This window comes from Haliotis rubra, unplaced genomic scaffold, assembly GCF_003918875.1.
Source record: "Haliotis rubra isolate DU_JTF1 unplaced genomic scaffold, ASM391887v1 Scf335, whole genome shotgun sequence".
In the NCBI taxonomy this organism is placed as follows: domain Eukaryota; kingdom Metazoa; phylum Mollusca; class Gastropoda; order Lepetellida; family Haliotidae; genus Haliotis; species Haliotis rubra.
The window spans coordinates 850,622-874,422 of NW_025767008.1; the positions used below are offsets into that span (position 1 = coordinate 850,622).

At 40.8% G+C, this 23,801-nt stretch overlaps 1 protein-coding gene across 1 annotated transcript in view; it reads right to left on the reverse strand.

Moving 5' to 3' along the window:
• Positions 1-373: 373 nt before the first annotated feature.
• The window catches only part of LOC124284373 (NADPH oxidase 5-like), a 32,509-nt gene continuing 9,081 nt past the window's right edge, over positions 374-23,801 (reverse strand). The window contains exons 2-14 of the mRNA XM_046720461.1: positions 14,190-14,295; positions 11,700-11,850; positions 8,659-8,869; positions 7,530-7,921; positions 7,079-7,254; positions 6,261-6,452; positions 5,539-5,671; positions 4,361-4,486; positions 3,825-3,922; positions 3,346-3,402; positions 2,580-2,789; positions 950-1,216; positions 374-708 (exon numbers count right to left, since the gene is read on the reverse strand). Coding sequence (XP_046576417.1) covers positions 577-708; positions 950-1,216; positions 2,580-2,789; positions 3,346-3,402; positions 3,825-3,922; positions 4,361-4,486; positions 5,539-5,671; positions 6,261-6,452; positions 7,079-7,254; positions 7,530-7,921; positions 8,659-8,869; positions 11,700-11,850; positions 14,190-14,295 — 2,251 coding nt within the window. The 3' untranslated portion in view covers positions 374-576. The remainder of the gene's footprint in view (positions 709-949; positions 1,217-2,579; positions 2,790-3,345; positions 3,403-3,824; positions 3,923-4,360; positions 4,487-5,538; positions 5,672-6,260; positions 6,453-7,078; positions 7,255-7,529; positions 7,922-8,658; positions 8,870-11,699; positions 11,851-14,189; positions 14,296-23,801) is intronic.

Below are 23,801 nucleotides of genomic sequence, written 5' to 3' on the forward strand. Positions count from 1 at the left end.
TCTGTGAATAATCGAGTCGGGACCAGACAATCGAGTGATCAACAACATGAGCATGGATATACGCAACAGGGAAACGATGATATGTGTCAACCAAGTCAGCGAGCCTGACCACCCGATTCCGTTAGTCGCCTCTTACGACAAACATGGGTTACTGAAGGTCACTGGTCACAGCAAATAATTGGTCTACAAAAAAAGTTAACACTTTAAAATGTGCAAACCTTTTTAAATTATAAAGTATAACATCTATATTTTAAAAATAATCATATGGGGTGTTGTTCGCATTAATATCACAAACATGGTAGGGGGCCTGTGATTAGAGTTCATTTCCCACACATCCTTCATTCGAACAATATACTTTCCTACAAAATCATCAAGCCACAGACAACATTTTACAAACGGTTACAGGAATCAGTGACTTTTAAATAATCAATTAAAAAATTAAACTAAACAATAGTTCTTTCACTTTTCAATAACACAGAAAACGAACGGAATTCTTTTTCTTGCCCATCTGCCTGTGTCGCCGCGATGTCGTTGAAATGAGAGCCGTGTCTTCTTCGACTGTGCCGGTTTGTCTATCTAGAAATTTTCCTTTGAAAAGCCAAACCCGAAAGATACACAATGCTGTTTGATTGCTTTAGCCAGTGTTGGGTTTCCACAGAAGAACACGTTCACTTGCCCATTCTTCTCGGCAGCAATCTTGCCAAACAGCTGAAAAACAGCAATGACATGAGTAATACATAGCGGTGTTACAGCCATGTCTACAGAGACAACTGGTTTGACGATTCCTTGTGACAATGCATAATATTAAATAAACTTCATCAGTAAACCAGGATTCGGATCCAGCGTTTCGTATTTTAAAACCGCAAGAAGACAGGAAGAGTGTGGTGGCGACAAGGCTTGGAGCTGTCCATCTGATAAAAACATAAACGGACCTATAGCGTCTCCCTACCTTTCGGAAGTCTGGCCTCCCTGGCTGTGTGCGGGTCTTCAGTCCCGTCAGCAGGTCCTTGTCTTGTTTCTTATGGATGAGGTCCAGGGCCATCTGTAAACCGATTCCTTTCAGGTCCGTCTTGTTAAGTGCTGCAGTCATGTACATGTGCATCTCGATGAAGTTGCCCAGCCCGCCTTCCATAGTCTGTTCCATTTCTAACTGAGTGAGGAGGCTGACGAACCACTCGAAGGATTTCTGGTCACGGTTGATCCAGATGAAGTCGACCTGACAACAGAACCAATGGGGGAAATATCGTTATTACACATGGCCTGGTAATGGAACCAATGAAGGAAATACCGTTAATACACACGACCTGCCAACAGAACCAATGGGGCAAATATCGTTATTACACCCCACCTGGCAATAGAACCAATGGGGCAAATATCGTTATTACATACGACCTGACAATAGAACCAATGGAGGAAATACCGTTATTACACACGACCTGGCAATAGAACTAATGGGGCAAATATCGTTATTACATACGACCTGGCAATAGAACCAATGAAGGAAATACCGTTATTACACACGACCTGGCAATAGAACCAATGGGGCAAATTTCGTTATTACACCCCACCTGGCAATAGAACCAATGGGGCAAATACCGTTATTACACACGACCTGACAATAGAACCAATGAAGGAAATATCGTTATTACACACGACCTGACAATAGAACCAATGGGGGAAATATCGTTATTACACCCCACCTGGCAATAGAACCAATGAAGGAAATATCGTTATTACACACGACCTGACAATAGAACCAATGGGGGAAATTTCGTTATTACACACGACCTTGCAATGGAACAATAGGGGAAATATCGTTATTACACACCAACTGGCAATTAAACCAGTGAAGTATATATCGTTATTACACACTTCAGTGTGAGAGAAATAAACTCATGCCAATAATGGTTGTCACCCCCATCAATTTTTTTTATTGGAAATGGGGTGTGGGGATGTGTGGGGCTGGGGTGGGGAAGGGGGTGACAGCCATTATTGGCATGAGTATATTTTACTTGCAGTCAGATTACACGATATGTCACTGCAGTGAACATAACATTTTGTTCTTACCAGAGTTACCATACCACAAATTATCTCCCTTTACATCGTCAGCCCCGACAGACTTTCTACTCCACATTGATACGGCAAATTAATGACAGTCATTTTAAGAGTTAATACACTCTATTTACGTAGAACTGAAATGTTTTCAATTGGACACGTCTCATTAAATTCGTTGATCCCGTTTGGTCGTTTCATAATAGTCTCGTACATGTCAAGAATAATTTCATATGTACACAAAGAACTAAGTTAAGCACCCCCTGCCATATCTCACGATTGAATGAGCCCCGATCTTAACCATTTGGAGCATATCTGGGACATGATTGGTCGTCGTGTGCAACGAAGGGATCTCCTGGCCTGGGCCAGTTCCATATTGCTGTATTTTGTATTTTGGTGATTCCATACTATCGCGGCAAGTAATCTCCTTGAGCCCTTGCCCATAGCTCACTCGTCCACCTTCACTGGCACAGGGCCAGTAGTCAATGGGATGAAGAAGAGAGAAAGGGAACACAGGTGATACTGACCTTCTTGAGGTTCATGACGTGATGTGGCACTTCATCATACCAGGAGTGGCTACATCTAGGGCAGCATCTCTTGTAGGCCTTGAACCTGTACATGATGCTCTGTAGGATGGAGGCGTAGGGTGTCACGCCGATACCGGAACCAATCAGAACAGCATGCTCCGTCTCAAATAATTCCCTGGACGATGTACCATAGGGCCCGTCGATGAAACACTACAGAAGAACATGCACACACTTCCCCTCATTACGATAATCTTAACCGACTTTGATTTCAACAAATCCTTAATAATTGCACGTCGTAACTGAGTGACTGAGTGAGTGAGTTTAGTTTTACGCCGCACTCGGCAATATTCCAGCTATATGGCGGCGGTCTGTAAATAATCGAGTCGGGACCAGACAATCCAGTGATCAACAGCATGAGTATCAATCTACGCAATTGGGAACCGATGACATGTGTCAACCAAGTCAGCGAGCCTGACCACCCGATCCCGTTAGTCGCCTCTTACGACAAGCATGGTCGCCTTTTACGACAACGTCGTAACACGAGGTGACATAAGAATGTGGGTATGGACACAAATGACAAATTATTTGCAACCTTTGAACCATTTATATACGTTGTGAGCGTAAGCTGGTTTTGAATTAATTTAAAGAATCGATGTTCAGAGCTTAAATACAGATGACGTCTGTGCATGACTATGCTTCGGATTGAACTGATGACAACGTCCCCTGGTATGAATGACTTATATTGGTTACCGTTAAAGTAACTTACCCGCACGTGAACCTGCTTTTGTTTCTTCCCTCCTCGGACTTGTGTCGGCCGTCGGGACTAGAACAGATTATGAACGGAAAATACGTTCTTTTGTTTGTTTGTTTGTTTGTTTGTTTGTTTGTTTGTTTGTTTGTTTGTTTGTTTGTTGCTGTACTCAAGGATTGTGTAAATATTCGAATCTCGACGAGACAATCGATTGATTGACATCATGTGCATCGATCTACGTATTACTAAGTAGAATATGATGGCATGCATGAACTGCGTCAGCTAGCCTGACAACCCGACCCCGTTAAGCTTGCGACAAAAATGACCAATTAAACCCCGGATCTTCACGTGTTCAGAAACAAAGTTGCACATGACCTTGGTGTAACCTTGATACCAGAAGTTGTAAATGCGCTTACAGTCTAACTGATAGATTATTCATTTCGAATGGAAATGTTCCAAAACTCTGGCAGTGACGACCCCCAACACAACGTTACCTTCAGCCTGCTCTTGTCAGCTGCGACGGAGTTCGTTGCATCAGCTGCAGCTTCACCTTTCCGTTTAATACTCAAGAGATGAACTGGAGCCTGAAACCCTGCAACGTCACCATCGTTAAGAGTTAGCCAGGTGCTACTGGAGTGAGGAAGGTTTTACGCCGTCCATCCCAATAGTCCAGTAACACCACGGTGGGGGACATCAAACCCGGGTCCTCGTGTGATGAGAGAATGCTTTGACCACCATGCCCTTACTACACCACCGTTTTTCTATTCTCCTTAATATATCTGTATTTAATTTTGTGAGACAGCACAGTGCAAATTAGTGGAAACTGTCGATGAAAAGTATAGCTTTCCGGCCTGTACGGATGACTTAATGTATCTGGTTTATTGACCGTGTATAAGTATTGCCTGGATATTACACATTGGTATGCGCTCGAACATGCCCTCATCAAACATATTTTCTGTCATGTTAACCCACGTGTTTACGTGAATGTACATGTGTAAATCATGGAGCAAAGAACGAACAGGTAACCTACCAGCGTTCACGTGTCCGCGGGTCTCCTCGTCTTGCTTCATGTGTTTTTCCTCATCGTAGGTGCTGAAGTATTCGTACAGTCTGTTGGTCCAGTGTCCGGCCGATCTCACGTGCACCCATAACCTGTCTATATTGAAAACCTAATGGTATAATTACCCTGAAGTATCTTGCCACAGAAGTACCAGATAGAACAAGCAGACTAACCATCTACAGCCTGGTGGGAGTATGTTTCGCACTGCGCAATATTCCAGCTATATGACAGCTGACTGTTGCTCCGACCTGACCACCTGATGCTGTGAGCGGCCTCTTACGACGGGCATTGGTTGATGGGTGTCGTGCCGGGAAGGCTAAAATGTATTTTCAGATTTCCCGGGAGAGCTAATTTCCAAGGGAATATGGGAGTACCGCCAAAGCTAAAGATACGGTGCCGGGAAGCATAATCCATGTCGGGAGTAGATAGATTTCTTTTCAAAACATTGTTATAGTAGATTGTTTCAGATGTATTTAATTATAAAAACATTAGAATAATAGTCACAAGACATAATCCATGTGTAGATAGATGTCTTTCCCAAACATTGTTATAATCTTCTTCGCATGTTTAGAACTTTATAATACGTGGCCTTTGTATTTAAGATGTATTTAATTAGAAAAACATTAGGGCATAATAATTATCGTAGTAGATAAATTTATTTTCTAATTTTCTCTTTTCGTTCGTGAGATGTTATTTACAAGTGGTTTTAGCTGTGCATGGATTATGCAAGATGTTGGTGATGCCACTACCAGCTGTAACCCGAACCTGTGACAAGCATGCTCTCCTGCAGACCATTTATACCCAGGGACTGGTGATATTGGAGACCAACATGATTGGTAACCATACGGTGCCATGTGATATGTGGCTGATGTATAATCATGAATGGGTTCCCTGTTCCTAAAGGTTCATGAGGATAACCATGTGACCAGGACAACAGACATAACCATCTGATTTGTATCAGCGCTGGAAAAGGGCACAAGAGGTAAGAAAAACAACAACATAAATCGGAACGACCTGCATAACATGTTGGGTTTAGTTTCTCAACGCGGTCTCAATGTGTATCGCTATATGACAATTACTTTACACAGGGAATAGTGCAACCGTCTCTCATTGAGGGCAGCGGGGCGTAAGAATATAGGGCGACCTACCATCTAGTTCCGGGGCACTGCTGATGGTGAAGGGATGCCACTCATGCTTAGCGATGTCTGGAATCTGCAGGAAGAGATAGTCACCTGGACGGTACTTCATGCTGGTAGGTTTCGTTATCACAAGATGGGTCACCTGTAAGATTGGAATATGTCAGTACTGCAAGCACAAACAGGTAGGAATTGTTTCACTTGATTGTATGAGCATCACATAAGCACCACCTGAAAGCAACGTCGTCAATGTTTTTTTGTTTTTTTAACCCTTGCAAACTGGTCTTCACACAAAAGCTACCTGTCGCAAAGACGCCAAGCACACTGGGGTAAGAAATATGATAATTGCAGTATGTAAGCTACAGTTACTGATTTAAAGCGGTGGTCAAATCTTACGGACAGGCACGTAGTTGACCGTTGTGGGGAAACCATGTAGTAGACCGTAGTAGACCGTATTTGACATATCGAGGGTGCCATGCATATTCTTCTTTACAATTGCAACTGATTATTCTTTTTTATGGCAAGAAATACATACTTTGCTAGACAATTATGGATGATAATAGCTGGTACAATTTTCGATATGCTGGTTTTAAAATATAATATTCAAGGTAACAACTTTATCAAATCTGACAAAAAGGACATACTAGTATTAAGCAGATATATATATATATATATATATATATATATATATATATATATATATATATATATATATATCAGGTTCATTAACTTACCTGGGAGGGAAGAAGGTTGACTTCTGTTATGAAGGTGTTCCCGTACGTCATTCTCTCAATCAGTTTAGACCTCGACATTTTCTCTATTAAAAATACAACTCCGGGAACCAGGAACCACTTCCAGAAATGCCTCCCGTGAAGAATCAACAAGATCCAGAAGACCACGTACAGCATATGAGTCCAGTAGAACACCTGAAAGGGAAAAGAGAGGATGGATGATGCAAGGGTAGACAACTCCTGAATAGAGAGGATGGATCATGCAAGGGTAGACAACTCCTGAATAGAGAGGATGGATCATGCAAGGGTAGACAACTCCTGAATAGAGAGGATGGATGATGTAAGGGTAGACACCTCCTGAATAGAGAGGATGGATCATGCAAGGGTAGACAACTCCTGAATAGAGAGGATGGATCATGCAAGGGTAGACAACACCTGAATATAGAGGGTGGATCATGCAAGGGTAGACAACACCTGAATAGAGAGGATGGATCATACAAGGGTAGACAACACCTGAATAGAGAGGATGGACCATACAAGGGTAGACAACACCTGAATAGAGAGGATGGATCATACAAGGGTAGACAACTCCTGAATAGAGAGGATGGATCATGCAAGGGTAGACAACACCTGAATAGAGAGGATGGATCATACAAGGGTAGACAACACCTGAATAGAGAGGATGGATCATACAAGGGTAGACAACTCTCGAATAGAGAGGATGGATCATACAGGTGTGAACCAAACTGGACAGAAAGGATGGTTCACTTAGAGTTTACCTGCAACATCTGCAGCATCTTACTCAAACTATTTTCATGTACCTGGAAATATCCACTCCTCCTGACGAAGGGCATGGAGCAGATGAACATGACGACGAAGACGACGACGAGCAGAACGCCAGAGAGGGGAGCGAAGCCGGCCACCCAGCCGATGTTGGCCTCGGTGGTGAAAATGAAGGCAGGCACGGTGAGGTTGAACTGACTCTCGGCTACCATGACTACAATGCAAATAAGAGACACATTTAGAATCTCAGGAAATACTGACAAGAACATGCAAAACCATTTTGCAAAACCAACTGTCAAGTCTGAAATAAACACACCACTAATTGATACCAAAGGTGTCACCCACGGTATATCATGCTTTGTAATTGCATAAATCTGGTATTTTTTGTATATTTTCAAACACTAATAGATCAAGTCAATAGGTTTGGTAGAGCCATGTGACTATATTTTCGTGTTGATGGAGTAATGTATTGGTTTCTAATCAACTTACTTGCATTTCCAATGTGCATAGCTGTATGCACAATAGTGAAAAACATTATCAAGATGCCTGTCAGCTTATGGAACAAAATATTCTGGTCCAGTGGAAGTAAGTTTCCAGCAGGCGTCGCACGCAGCCAGGTAATGCACTTCCGCAGCATGAGGACAACGATGAAGGTGCAGTCGAAGTTGAGACAGAGGCCGCATCCTCTGGCTACTATGATGCACCAGTTGGATATGCGATAGTTCCAGCAGCCCACAGCAAACAGGATGCAGTTGAGGAGGATCAGGGTGGCAAAGAAAGCTATCTTCCGGAGGTTGTTGAGGAAGTACGCCTTCGAGAAGTAGTGCCGATACCATGCTGTTTTCTTTTTCGGTGGTGGAGGCAGCAACCATTGTTCCACACTGTAGAGGAAACAACCAGCTGAACATGGGTCTTCAAACATCTACAGTTGCATCATACGTTCCTGTCCATTTTGCGAGCGATCAACCAGTTTGGTTGCTTCATGTATAGATTAGACGTTGAGAATAAGGTTACCTGCTGCGCCTGTGAATATACGTCTTCCTTTCCCCATGAAGCTTACACACTGTGATATCATTGATTTAGCGTTTAACCGGCGTCAACACATACTTCCTCACTAGTCAATCAAAGGATGAAAAAGTGCAACGGATTCAAACCATCGGATTAAGATGCAGATCTGCACATTCCACTGCTCCATTCTGACCATAGACGAATTAACACATAAAAGTTGGAAGTTTTATGGGAATGAGGAGTGTGCTTTCACACTACATGTACGTTTAGCCATATTACGGTGTGCAATCTGTTCCCAACTGCGCAGATCGATGCTCATGCTGTTGATCACTGGATAGTCTGTTCCAGACTCGATTATTCACACATCGCCGCCATATAGCTTGAACATTGCTGAGTGCGGCGTAAAACTAAACTCACTCACTCACTCATATCACGGTAGGATACACCTGAAATGGGTTTCATACATTCAACCCATCGGGGGAATGGAACACGGGCCTTCGGTGTGACAAGCAGACAACATAACCACTAGACTACCCCAGCAACCTGTAATACATAGTGGAAGTGTAGATATCATCCCGTCAATATGTTACGAGGACACATACAGGCTCACCTCAGACACAGGTTTTCCTTGACTCCGGGATTCTTATCCATGACAGATTCAAGTTCTTCAAAAGAAATTTCTCCGCTGTTGTCTTCATCTGCGTCCTCAAATAATGCCTGAGTCAGCATGTCCAGTTCCTCCTCCCCCAGCTTCACCGAGCTCTCCACCATGCACGACCGCAACGCAGTCCGTAGTTCCTCGATGTCGATATAACCGTCACCTTGAAGGAAGAACAGTGTATAAGTTATGTTGATATAACCGCCACCTTGAAGGAAGAACAGTGTATAGGTTATGTAGATACAACCGTCACCTTGAAGGAAGAACATTGTATAGGTTATGTGGATATTACCGTCACCTTGAAGGAAGAACAGTGTATAAGTTATGTGGATATAACCGTAACCTTGAAGGAAGAACAGTGTATAAGTTATGTGGATATAACCGTCACCTTGAAGGAAGAACAGTGTATACTTTATGTGGATATAACCATCACCTTGAAGGAAGAACAGTGTATAAGTTATGTGGATATTACCGTCAGCTTGAAGGAAGAACAGTGTATAAGTTATGTGGATATAACCGTCACCTTGAAGGAAGAACAGTGTATACTTTATGTGGATATAACCGTCACCTTGAAGGAAGAACAGTGTATAGGTTATGTGGATATTACCGTCACCTTGAAGGAAGAACAGTGTATAAGTTATGTGGATATAACCGTCACCTTGAAGGAAGAACAGTGTATACGTTATGTAGATACAACCGTCACCTTGAAGGAAGAACATTGTATAGGTTATGTGGATATAACCGTCACCTTTAGGGGGAACACTGTATACATCGTGTGGATATAACCGTCACCTAGAAGGAAAAGCAGTGTATACGTTATGTGGATATAACCGCCACCGTGAAGGAAGAACAGTGTATACCTCATGTGGATATAACCGTCACCTTGAAGGAAGAACAGTGTATACGTTACATGGATATAACCGTCGCCTTGAAGGAAGAACAGTGTATACATTATGTGGATATAACCGTCACATTGAAGGAAGAACAGTGTATACGTTATATAGATATAACCGTCACGTTGAAGGAAGAACCCGTGTATACGTTATATGGATATATCCGTCACCTTGAGGGAAAAACAGTGTATACACTATGTTGATATAACCGTCACCTTGAAGGAAGCGCAGTGTATACGTTATGTGGATATAACCGTCACCTTGAAGGAAGCGCAGTGTATACGTTATGTGGATATAACCGTCACCTTGAAGGAAGAACAGTGTATACGCTATGTGGATATAACCGTCACCTTGTAGGAAGAACAGTGTATACGTTATGTGGATATAACCGTCACCATGAAGGAAGAACAGTGTCTACGTTATATGGATATAACCGTCACCTTGAATGAACAACAGTGTCTACTTTATGTGGATATAACGTCAGCTATGAAAGAATAGTTTTACACTTCATGTTGCCATAACCGTCCTGAGGGTGTCACCCCCCCCATCCCCCCCCCCTTAATATTGCTGGAAAACTGCCAAAAGCGGTATAAAACTAAACTCACTTACTCACTCATGAAAGAGAAACAGTAGAAACTGTCCTGAAGGGCATTGTAGTATCTAATGCAAATAAGATAAAAGAATCGGTAAAACTACATGCGTCACCAGTTATATTGATGGACACCATTGACCATATCATGATAAGTTACAGGCTTGTGCACATTAAGAGGTCTAGAGGTTAATGTGTTCTTCGCAGAAAGTCCCAAACTCTCTCCAAAATGCTGGGATTTTCTCTATTTAAAGCCAAACAATGTCATATTTGAATTTGAAATTAATATTAACAATCCTTTAGTGAGTATATCCATTTAGAGAAAGTAAAATTAGCTTATTAAAGAGGGGTAAAATATACATTTCTCATTAAAGGTTGGAAAAACCTATCTCATTAAATGGAGGCAACACATACCGCCCTCATCAAAGGTTGGCCTATCTCATTAAAGGGAGGTAACACATACAATTCTGATCAAGGGTTGCGTCGCGAAGACGCATATCTCATTAAAGGTAGGCAACACATACCACCCTCAGCAAAGGTTGGCCTATGTAATTAAAGGGAGGTAACACATACAATTCTCATTAAAGGTTGGAAACGCATATCTCATTAAAGGTAGGCAATACATACCGCCCTAATCAAGGTTGGAAAGGCCTATGCCATTAAAGGGGGGTAGCACATACCGCCCTCATCAACGGTTGGACACGCCTATGTCATTAGAGGTAGATAACATGTACAGCTCTCATGAAAGGCTGGTTACAACTGGGTCATTAAGTGGAGAATAGAGGGACCTAACATATACAGCTCTCATCAAGGGATGTTTTTTACATAGCCAATTGGGATGAGAGGGGAAAGAGGACAGGGAGAAACTACCACTTTCATAAAAGACCTGTCCCATTAAATGTTGATAAACCAGAGAAGGGAGAAAACATCCTCATCCTATCAAAAGGAGATAAAGTACCTGCAACACGTATCATAGTGAGATAGCATCTCACATCTCAACTATACCAGCTGCTCATATTGAAGAGAGGTGACTGCTCTTATCATAGGGGTGTTAAATGTACCATTGTTGCCAAAGTAATGTAGTACCTGCGTAATTGTTCAAAGCTTGAGCACGCTCATCAATCAGAGGAAGGCTGGACTTGATACACTCCCCGAAGGACTTTAACACTCAAATCTCTAATCATATTGAGGATATATAGTATGACAGGAAATGATTTAGAATTTTAGGAATATGTTTCATTGGATTTCTAGTATAAACAACCTTGACCAGCTATCAAGTGCTTGGTTTCATTCAACAGAGACAACTCCGTTAATCCTTTTCATTAGTTTGTGAAGAGTTATCCCCCTTTGTTTACTTGCTAGCAGACGACATTTTCAGTGATCCTCAGTATGGATGATTTAGAGAAGAGGAAGTTGATTTTAGATGTACGTATTTGCGATGTAGCAATACGATGATATGTTCCACTCTGAAGGGAGATAACACACGGACTTCACTAGGAGGTGGCACCTACCGCTCTCATCGTAAACGTCAAACAGGAATTTGAGTTTTTCTGTAGACGTCCCATGTCTGAGACGTTTTATGGCAGACAACATTTCTGCGACATCTACAGTGTCGCTCTTGTCTGTGTCGAACAGCTTGAAGAACCGTCTGGCGAAGAACGACTAAAACAGGAGACAACGTCAATAGAAGCAATATGAAACAAAGTTTGTTCATCCACAAGCATGTGCTCTTCGTCGTGCAGGTATGAACCATACACACAACACTTTAAGATATTCACGATTGCACTTTACACGTAGGTTATCCTGGGGTATCTCCGCGTGAGATGACACCTACAAATCCTGGATTCTCGGTTCCCATGGTGTTTCTAGGCTTGTAAACAACACATCCTTGTTGATGGATTTCATCTCAGTTGCCAGACATGGATGCAATGTGTGATGCCCAATTCTGATCTCCCTCGCCGTGATATTGCCAGCATATTGCTGAAAGTGGCGTAGAACTAAACTCACTCATTTAATCACTCACCTTAGTGGTTAGCTCCTGAGACAAACATTATATGGGGTCCTTCTCCCACTTTAAGCTCACATGCATTGACATACCTTGACTACTTTAAAAGGTGGCTTTAAACCCAATTCACTCACTTTCTACCTCACATACCATTATCTTAATTTAAAGCCATGAGCACTGGTGTGGTGCTGGCAAACCGAGAAGCATAACCGTGTCGACCCAAGAGTGAAATCGTGGTGAAATCTGTGACAGTTTGATCAAAAGATAGCTGTCGCCAACTCACTCTTTAAAAAGCCATGACTAACTCAAATGCAGACAAGCGAAGCCTTGTTTAACTCAATGACAGACAAGCAAAGCCTTGTTTAACTCAATGACAGACAAGCAAAGCCTTGTTTAACTCAATGACAGACAAGCAAAGCCTTGTTTAACTCAATAACTACTCAATGACAGACAAGCAAAGCCTTGTTTTTGACAGACAAGCAAACTAACTCAATGACAGACAAGCAAAGCCTTGTTTAACTCAATGACAGACAAGCAAAGCCTTGTTTAACTCAATGACAGACAAGCAAAGCCTTGTTTAACTCAATGACAGACAAGCAAAGCCTTGTTTAACTCAATGACAGACAGGCAAAGCCTTGTTTAACTCAATGACAGACAAGCAAAGCCTTGTTTAACTCATTGATAGACAGGCAAAGCCTTGTTTAACTCAATGACAGACAAGCGAAGCCTTGTTTAACTCAATGACAGACAAGCAAAGCCTTGACTAACTCAATGACAGACAAGCAAAGCCTTGTTTAACTCAGTGACAGACAAGCGAAGCCTTGTTTAACTCAATGACAGACAAGCAAAGCCTTGTTTAACTCAATGACAGACAAGCAAAGCCTTGTTTAACTCAATGACAGACAGGCAAACCCTGTTTAACTCAATGACAGACAAGCGAAGCCTTGTTTAACTCAATGACAGACAAGCAAAGCCTTGTTTAACTCAATGACAGACAGGCAAAGCCTTGTTTAACTCAATGACAGACAAGCAAAGCCTTGTTTAACTCATTGATAGACAGGCAAAGCCTTGTTTAACTCAATGACAGACAAGCGAAGCCTTGTTTAACTCAATGACAGACAAGCAAAGCCTTGACTAACTCAATGACAGACAAGCAAAGCCTTGTTTAACTCAGTGACAGACAAGCGAAGCCTTGTTTAACTCAATGACACACAAGCAAAGCCTTGTTTAACTCAATGACAGACAAGCAAAGCCTTGTTTAACTCAGTGACAGACAAGCGAAGCCTTGTTTAACTCAATGACAGACAAGCAAAGCCTTGACTAACTCAATAGCAGATAAGAAACATTGTTTAACTCAATGGCAGACAAGTGAAACCTTGTTTAATGCAATGGCAGACAAGCCAACCTTGTTAACCTCAATGATAGACAAGTGAAACCTTGTTTAACACAATGGCAGACAAGCAAAACCTTGTTTAACTCAATGGCAGATAAACGAAACCTTGTTTAACTCAATGGCAGACAAGCGAAACCTTGTTTAACTCAATGGCAGACAAGCGAAACCTTGACTAACTCAGTTGCAGACAAACGAAGCCTTGTTTAACTCAATGGCAGACAAGTAAAACCTTGTTTAACTCAATGGCAGAAAAGTAAATCCTTGACTAGCTCAATTGCAGACAAGCGAAGGCTTGTTTAACTCAATGGCAGAAAGTGAAACCTTGCTGACCCACACATTCGCAAATTAGAGAAGTGGTATGCCTCACTTAATCACATTGAAATGAATCCGTACTGATTATCGCCATGCACGGTAAGCATTACTGCCTCACTCACTCACAGACAAGGAGCAGCTCTCTCGCTAACTCTTCACGGACAAGGGTAAGTCAAACTCACTCACTAACTCACATACACGGGGAAACTGACTGGCTCGCTGACTCATTCACTCACTAAGTGACAGACAAGGGAAACTGACTCGAACAAAAGGGTACGGTGCTTGACTCACATCTCTAACTTGAAGGCTCCTCTTGAATGTCTTGTAGTCAATCTCTGTGTCGAGGCCCACTGTCTCCGACAGCTGCTTCTCAAGGGAACGAACCATGTTGGCCTCGCTGAAACAAGGGAACGTATAGGAGTCAGCGTCCCAATCACACCACATCATCTGTCAATTGCGGGAGAAGCGATGGCGGTCTCGGGTGTGTAGCACTTTAGTGAATCCAACGAGCATGGATCAACTGCTGACAGACCTCAAACTGCTCAAATCATACTCAGGACACACCAGGAATCGAACCCACAATCACAAGTTCTGTAACACACCACACACCCCACACCCCATCACAAATTCTGTAACCCCCTTCTCTATCTCAACCTCCGTAACTCACCTCATCTCAACCTCCGTAAGACCGCCTCCGTGGTGTAGTGGTTAGAGCGTCCGCCCGGAGAGCGGAAGGTCGGGGGTTCGATCCCCGACCGCGTCATACCAAAAGACGTTAAAATGTGGTACTTGTTGGTCCCTGCCTGGCACTCGGCATTAATGGGTACAACAAGGACTGGTCGGCTCGGAGTCAGTATAATGCACGTCGTCATATGAGCGAAACATTCTCAAGCCCGACGTTAAACCCAATTTCACCTCACCTCACCTCACCTCACCTCACCTCACCTCACCTCACCTCACCTCCCACCTCACCTCAACCTCCTCCGTACCTCCCCTCATCCTAACCTCCAACCTCCGTAACCCCTCATCTCAACCTCCGTAACTCCCCTCATTTCAACCTCCGTAACTCCCCTCATCTCAACCTTCGTAACTCCCCTCATCTCAACCTACGTAACTCCCTTATCTCAACCCCCGTAACTCCAAATCGTATCCTTCGTAACGCCCCTCATCTCAACCTCCGTAACTCACCTCATCTCAACCTCCGTAAGACCGCCTCCGTGGTGTAGTGGTTAGAGCGTCCGCCCGGAGAGCGGAAGGTCGGGGGTTCGATCCCCGACCGCGTCATACCAAAAGACGTTAAAATGTGGTACTTGTTGGTCCCTGCCTGGCACTCGGCATTAATGGGTACAACAAGGACTGGTCGGCTCGGAGTCAGTATAATGCACGTCGTCATATGAGCGAAACATTCTCAAGCCCGACGTTAAACCCAATTTCACCTCACCTCACCTCACCTCACCTCACCTCACCTCACCTCACCTCACCTCACCTCACCTCAACCTCCGTAACTCCCCTCATCCTAACCTCCGTAACCCCCTCATCTCAACCTCCGTAACTCCCCTCATTTCAACCTCCGTAACTCCCCTCATCTCAACCTTCGTAACTCCCCTCATCTCAACCTACGTAACTCCCTTATCTCAACCCCCGTAACTCCAAATCGTATCCTTCGTAACGCCCCTCATCTCAACCTCCGTAACTCCCCCTATCAAAACCTCCGTAACTCCTCTCATCACAACCTCCGTAACTCCCCTTATCTCAACCTCCGTAACTCCTCTCATCTCAACCTCCGTGACTCCCTCATCTCAACATCCGTAACTCCCCTTATATCAACCTCCGTAACTCCCCTCATTTCAACCTCCGTAACTCCCCTATCTCAGCCTCCGTAACTCCGTAACCTCACCGTGTTACTCATACCTATTCTTAACCTAATAGGGTCGGTCGGGCAGCCTAGTGGTTAAAGGGTTGGCTCGTCACGCCGAAGATCCGGGTTCGAATCCCCACATGGGTACAATGTGTGAAGCCCATTTCTGGTGTGCCCCGCCGTGATGTTGCTGGAATATTGCTAAAATCGGCGTAAAACCAAACTCAGTCACGGATAAAAATATGCACGATACGGTAGCAAATAATTTAGAAAACGTAGCAGATACGCACCACATCAATGGTGTACGGTCTTAGAATCATTTACAGACGTATTTATCTGGAAAATTATTGTTTTATTGTTTATTGACCTGTTTACACAAGAATTACAATGTTATGGTGAATATATGACACGAAACACAAGATTACTGATACTCCATTAAATTCCATTCAGTACTCTAAATGTACTCGTAGGGTTTTCCAGTACTCCTGTATTGAAAAATTATCTGGAGCCCTGCTATTATTTTTAAGACACATGAAGAAATAGATTAATACATCCTCATAATCATGTGAGCATAAACAAGAAGCATTATCAGAAATGAAACGATTATATTTACCACTGTTTAAGTCCCTGCATCCAAGTCTAAGGCGACAGTGTATTTTTTTACAAAATCGACTACCAAAATCTAAATCGAACATTGTATTGGTATCAGCTTGTGGTGTGAATAGGTTCTTAAACTGCCCAACAGAGGAAGCAGTTGTCCCATATGTGGAAATTTTATTCCACTGTTTAATTGTATCGGGCAAAAACGAATTGGCATCCACAGTAGGTTTGCATCTTATAGTGTCATTTACTGGTAATGTTCATGATCATGGTGTCAGACACATTCCCTGGAACAAGATCACAAAGATTTTCGTGGATCATATAATGGTTTACCATTTTGTAAAATAATGTTAATTTGGAAATTTCTCTTCGTTTCGCTAAGGAGGTCTGGTTTGTCTCATTATACAGATTACCTGTGAAGGTCCGGGTTAGAATATTAATCTTCAGTAACCCATGCTTGTCGTAAGAGGCGGCTAACGGGATCGTGTGGTCAGGCTCGCTGACTTGGCTGACACATGTCATCGGTTCCCAGTTGGGCAGATCAATGCTCATGCTGTTGATCAATGGATTGTATGGTCCAGACTCGATTATTTACAGACCCCCTTCATATAGCAGGAATATTGCTGAGTGCGGCGTAAAACTAAACTCACCCACTCATTATATAGTTCGGCATGGCTCGTACCTCTCTGACTGCACTGCATATTGTGCGTAAGGCATCTTAGTGAAGGTGCTCTAGTGACAATACTGTTCGTTTGTACAATTGTCCCAGAGATGGCAGCAATAATCAAATAAAGGTAAAATAAAGGATTTATACATTGTTTCGAGAGTTCTGCGTGACAGTCTGTATTGAAAACTACGATGACAATTAATCATTGGGCTAATTTCCCTTATCATTTCACTAATGTGGGAATGGCAAAGGAGGTATCCCTGACATGTAATACCTAAATGTTTAAGAATCTGCACTTCATTTATAGGGGTACCATTCATGGTCACGTGAAGTTTCCTAGAAGGTTCAGTTTTGCGTCAAAATTGAAAAGTTTCAGTTTTGTTTGGATTAAATTTTACTTGCCAGGTCTCCACACATTTACATATTCTGTCTAAATCTGAGGTCAGAGTTAATGCACTCGTATAGGGATCGTCGATCATTACATAGAGTGATGTGTGGTCTGCGAAAAGACGTACATGTGTATTGGTTTCGATTCTATCAACTATGTCGTGTATGTATACTAAGAATAAAAGAGGCCCAAAGACTGATCCTTGCTTTGTATCCTTGAATAACTACTCTTTGAATTTTAGTTTGCAAATAACTTTCACACCATTTCAATAGCTTCCCATATATCCCACATGATTTAGTTCATGGACAATCCCTCTGCGAAACTTTATTAAATGCCTTGCTTACATCGCAGATTACAGCTCCGATTTCTTTTCCGTTATCTGTAGCTTTAGCAATGAAATTATAAAAATGCTTATGTTGGTAAGCTGTTGAGTTTCCTGACATGAATCCACATTGTAAATTTGAGAGACAATTGTTATCTCTCATGAAATTAAAGACAGATTTAAACGTACACGTTTCAAGGACCTTGGCTAAACAAGATGTTAAGGCAACTGGTCTATACTTAGAACAGTGGTTAATATTACCTTTCTTGTGGATTGGTATGGCTGATGATTCTTTCCATACATCTGGAGAAAATGATGTTTGAAGTGACTTGTTAAAAAGGTTAGTTAATGTTGGTGACAAGGAGGATGATATCAAACGTAAGAAACGGTTTCCAATACCATCTGGTCAAGCCGGCTTGGGTAATGTTTAACGATGATAGCACATCTTCAACATCCTGCTTTGTAAGATATAAATCACTCAATTGTTTCCTGTTGTTGTTTAAGGTCATGTTTGGAAGATCCTAATTAGGGTCAGTTATTGTTGCTTGGTCAACAAAGTAATTATTTAAGACATTTGGAAGTGATTCTGGCTCTTGATTATTGTGGGTAATAGGAGGAAAGGATGTACTTTCAGATTGTTTGTTCATATAGCTTTTAACTAAACGCCATAGTTTAGTGCTATGATTACTGTTGATATGAGTGTCTTATTTTGTTGCATAATCTTTCGTGGTTTTTCTAACTGAAGAAGTCACTGGATTTCTTAGTGATCTAAAGGTAGCCCAGTCATTTTTACCATTTCTTTTCTTCGTGATGATATGTTCTCGATGTCGTTTCCGCATGAGTTTGTGAATTGTATTATTCATCCAAGGAGTATCTTTACATCTTATTGTAACAAGTTTGTTTGGTATATAGGGCCCGTAAGTAGGTCACGGCACTTCGCGAGACAATACGTTGTTTAATACTTCCGGTGACAAACAACGTTTTGCGACAATGGCGATAGCACTGTTACATGGGACATGTCCCGGATAGTTATACTCGACACACTCTGTGTGGCTCATAAAACGGTGACATGTAACAAACTACCAAATTACTTGTGTATAACTGTCAAATCAGCTGTAGAGGTGCCAAAGCGTCGTCTTGAGGCTGGTCCATTCATTAGTCGAGGTAAGTTTTACATCTATGTCTTTTCTTTGTTTTATTAAGACGCTGGTATAGTTCAATCATGGCATGTACAGTAAGCCAGGAGTTGGCATGTGTGCAGATCAGTGAACCGTATATAGCAATGTAAAGTTCTTTGGAACCTCACAAAACTATTTTTTTTGTGACCAAAGGAGATGGGACAAAAACAAACATGAGTTATTGTGATTTGGGATTTTGGGGGGTCAATATTTGTAATAAAGTACTCATGTAGTGCAAACAAAAATTTTAGGGGAGTGTTGTAATAAATATCTTATAAATCTTGCAATTTGGAATCGTCCATAAAATAACTTTATGTGTAATGGAATACCAGGTTCAGTTCTGAAAAATAATAAATGTAATGAATTAAATAATAACTTATCTGCGTGTAAATAATGATGACAATTTCAACACATTGATTTATGTTAATAGCTCTTAATAGGTGTCTTTCACAAATGTATTCTGTAATATGAGCTTGGTTATTACAACCCATTTTGTATGTGTTTATTGTGTAGCATGTTATAAAACCAGGGATAATCTATAGTCTCCCTGGTTAAACATAACATCCACTTGCTTAATTTATCAATAATATATTGATGTCAGTATTCTAAGGATTGTTTACATTTTAGAACTATATCATACTTGGTCTCACATGTGTTATGTATTTTTTTCAGTTGGAACAGATGCACATCTTTAAGAAGAGAAAGGAGGAATAGATTTCTATATCACCACAATTACCATTCACATCAAGAATAACACAAACTGAAGCAGATCTTCAGATTTCTTTCAACATCTGGTGGTCAAGCAATACATTGCCAATGAAGAAACAGCAAGTGTGGTATATACAGTTATAAAACATATTTAAGCCCTACACATCACACTTTGGATACTTGCTTGAACAGTAAATGCTTATCATCAGCAAGGTGTTGTGGAACGTCTTGTGACATCTTGGGACTCTCAGATAATTCAGTTAGAATTTAGATGAGTGACCATGAAAATATTCCAGTTCATGCTGTTTCAGTATTTTTTCAGGCTGAATAAAGTTTCTGAATAGTTCTAGAACATGTGTGTATTTATTTTTAAGTGTGGATAAAACAAACACAAATTAAATGGTTTGGGAGATTTCTGATTTTAGTTGGGATATTGATTTTCAGTGTATATATCAAAGGTTTCCAAGTGCATGAGTGAGTGAGTTGGGTTTTACACCGCTGTTAGCAATATTACAGCAACATCATGGCGGGGACAGCAGAAATGGGCATCACACTTTGTACCCATGTGGGGAATCGAACCCGGGCCTACAGTGTGACAAGTGAATGATTTAAACACAAGGCTACCCCACTGTCCCAGTTTTCGTGAAAAAACATGCTTGACAATGAAAACTAAACTTAATGATTGGCATTGGCACATGTATTTCTACATGAAATTAGTTTTTTATTGAAATATAAAATTCTTTGTATTTGCTGTAAGATTTCAGCATGCAATTACACCAGTTCATAGCACATTAACCAGTTTACATTATTCCTTTCCATTTTCTTAAAACATATTAGTCCAGCTCTGTAGTTGAAAATATAGAATGTCAGTTACCAAACTTGGCCTTTTTCGCAGAATATTTGAACATATAAGTGAAAAACACGATATATACATTTCATGACAAGTAATCATACTCATGTAGCTGTCAGTCAGGATCTGTAGAATCTACAGTCATGACATAGTATTTCTACACATTTAGTTTTTTCTGAAGTATTGGTCAGTATCTTTTGTAATACAGGAAATATCTTTGAGTGATTACTTCATATTTTAGTGTATTTGATCTTGCATTTTGGCAACTTGTGACCTAATGGTGTTGTGTGCTAACACTTGCTTACTGCACAGAACCTAAACCCTGCATAACCAAGAAGCAAAGAACATTCATGTACTGTACATCACAGGACACGGTTCACTGAACTACTGTATACAAGACAAGAAGTACAAAGTGTAAAAGCAATATTGTTAAACAACCAGTTTTTAGTTACCACTGGACTATAATACTGTTTACATAAATTGATAAATAATTGTTTCATGATGAATACTAATATAGGTGAGGCTTTTGACATTTTTGTTCTGAATACCTGACAGTGTTCATTGGTTTGTGACATTGACTTTTTTGTGTGAATAAAAAAGTCACCATATATGGGAAAGTTTCACATATTTATATTTTTTATTATATTATAAGAACTGGTATTTATTCAGGATAAATTAGTTTTGGGGTCTATATCTTTACAGGTCGACAAGGAAAACTAATTTGACATACACTGTCATACCTGTCATCTATCCAAATTAAACTTTACAATACATTTTCTGTGAACTTTTCAATGCAACAAACAATTTTTTTCTTGTATTTTTTAGTCATTCTGTCACCTGAACTTGCATACAGTCATCCTTTAGATTTGGAAGAGAGTAACATTATGTACCAAGCCTACCAAACGTGTATATTTACAAACTATTTATGTTAATAACTCGAGTATTTATGCACATGCATTCTACATTGTATAAAGTCAATTGTCTCCATCGATTATATTTATTAAATTGTTGCTAACAAATATAAATATTAATATGTATAAAATAGTTTTAAATCTGGAGAAGTTACTGAAAATATTGTTGCAGCATAATAATGTACTTTGAAAATTAATAACAAATTAAACAAACATGTTCTAATCTGAATGCTTTTATTACATGCTTTAACTGAAAATGGAAATGACAGAGTCAACATGGTCAATGTGGCCAAATATGAAAAGAAGATCAACTTGATAAAGTTGGTAACACATGCAGTATATTGATTGATTGTTTTATGAAATCAATAAATACAATTTGCTCAGATACATTTCACGTTAACCATATTACTATTCTTCCCCAAATATATTTTGACAAACACTGTCCGGTATACTGAAAGAAACAGGTTCGGCGATAGAACTGCACTGGTTATCAAAATACATTACAGGTACAGGAAAATACTCATACGTTTTCGAATTGTCTCATAGTTGTCGATTGTCAGTAAGGAACCGATAATCCTTGAAGGAATAATACATTTTCGATCTTATTGTCCCCAAATTAACCAACTACATGTAGCACCTCGCGAGACTTACGGGCCCTATTGGAATCATATATATGAGATACGTTTTTCACAACTGCGTATGTGCTCATACTTATATAAGGTGGTGATAGTACGTTCTCCCAGTCAGTATTAACCCAGTCAGTATTATCCCAGTCAGTATTATCCCAGTCAGTATTATCCCAGTCAGTATTATCGACGTGGGAGCAAATAACATCTTTATTTATCTAGGTGTGATCATAAATCTTTCTCTGATATGTTTTCGTTAACTTCATACATTCTTTTATTGTTATGGGTACTTGACAATGATCGCAACAAAACTTTCAAAGATATTTGGCTCTTTTGCCAAATCTCTGAGTTTACTCACCCTTCTTAATGACCCACTTACTTACCCCCCTAGTACCTCTTACACCTACACGCATTACTCACACCTCCACTGTGGTGGTGTCCCATTTTAACAGCGTCTTGGTCACTGATCCGTTAAGGTGTGAAGTTTCCCTGTCAAAACTGGGACTAAGAAAGAAGTGTATATTTTGCAGCTGCAGGGTGGGCAGAAACAGATGAAGAAACGTCGTGTTGAAAATGCTTCAGCAACTTTGTACCAAGCTCACTGTAAAATTGGGACAACTGGCTAGATCAATTACAGAAGTGTCAAATTTCACTGTCGAAATTGGGACTGTCACAATAGTGAGTAAACCTCCACTAACCCCTTACACCCCAATTTAAACTCACCCCTAAACACGAACCTATCTCAACCCCTATCATAGAAAAGACCTCCCACCACATCCTCCGTACCCTGAAGCGACAAGCATACACCGAAACCTACTTTACCAGCTCTACACCACTGCAAGCTGGTTTATTACAGAATTTAGTATAACCAAGAAAGTTATTCTCTTACAACATGCACCGACAGTCCCCAACATCGAAGATGTTTTACTGTTATAACAAATGTCTACTTCCAGGTAAGACACCAGCAAACCCAACTGAAAGCTAATGGCAGGAACACCTCAAAACGACAACATCAACCCAAAGCTTTTGTCTACAAAATCAACTGATGTTGAGGTGAGGCCTATGTGGGTGAAACCTCCCGACCCATAAATATCAAAGAACACTTATCTATCATATGTCAAATAACACCTATCTATCATATGTCAAATAACACCTATCTATCATATGTCAAAGAACACCTTCCATCTACCATAAAATCACAAAACCTCTGACCACATCATCAACTATCCTAATCACAACATAATTTGCGACATTTATTGAAAACCTACAGGACTTCACCAAAAGAAAACTAGCAGCAGCAGTTCAAATCCGCAGACACAAGCCTTTAATCAACAGAGATCAAGGACAGCTGATCCCATCTGTATACAATGAACTATCAAAACAACAGAGCAGAGCACTCCAGCCATCCAGCCTAATTAATCTTATCAGCCATGTATATTTTGTTCTGCCTCATGGAGAATTCGCTTCCTCGTATTGTCTCTAATCCCCTTGATTCAAACCTACATGTTGTTTTTACTGAATCCCTGTTGATGTATATAAGTCCGTTGTGTGCTGTGGTACTTCACTCTTGCTAGACAATGGTAGAAGAATCTATACCGAAACGCAGCATAATACATAATAAAGACGTTTTCATCCATAAAGTATCTCACTTTCTCATCACTTAGCAACTTCTAAAATTCCAAACAAACGAATCATTGAACCGTACAAGATTAAGGTAGAGAAATGAGACAATAGTACAAACGTCACACTATTCAAAAAAAATATTCCAACTATGTAACGCCTGGCTGTTAATAAT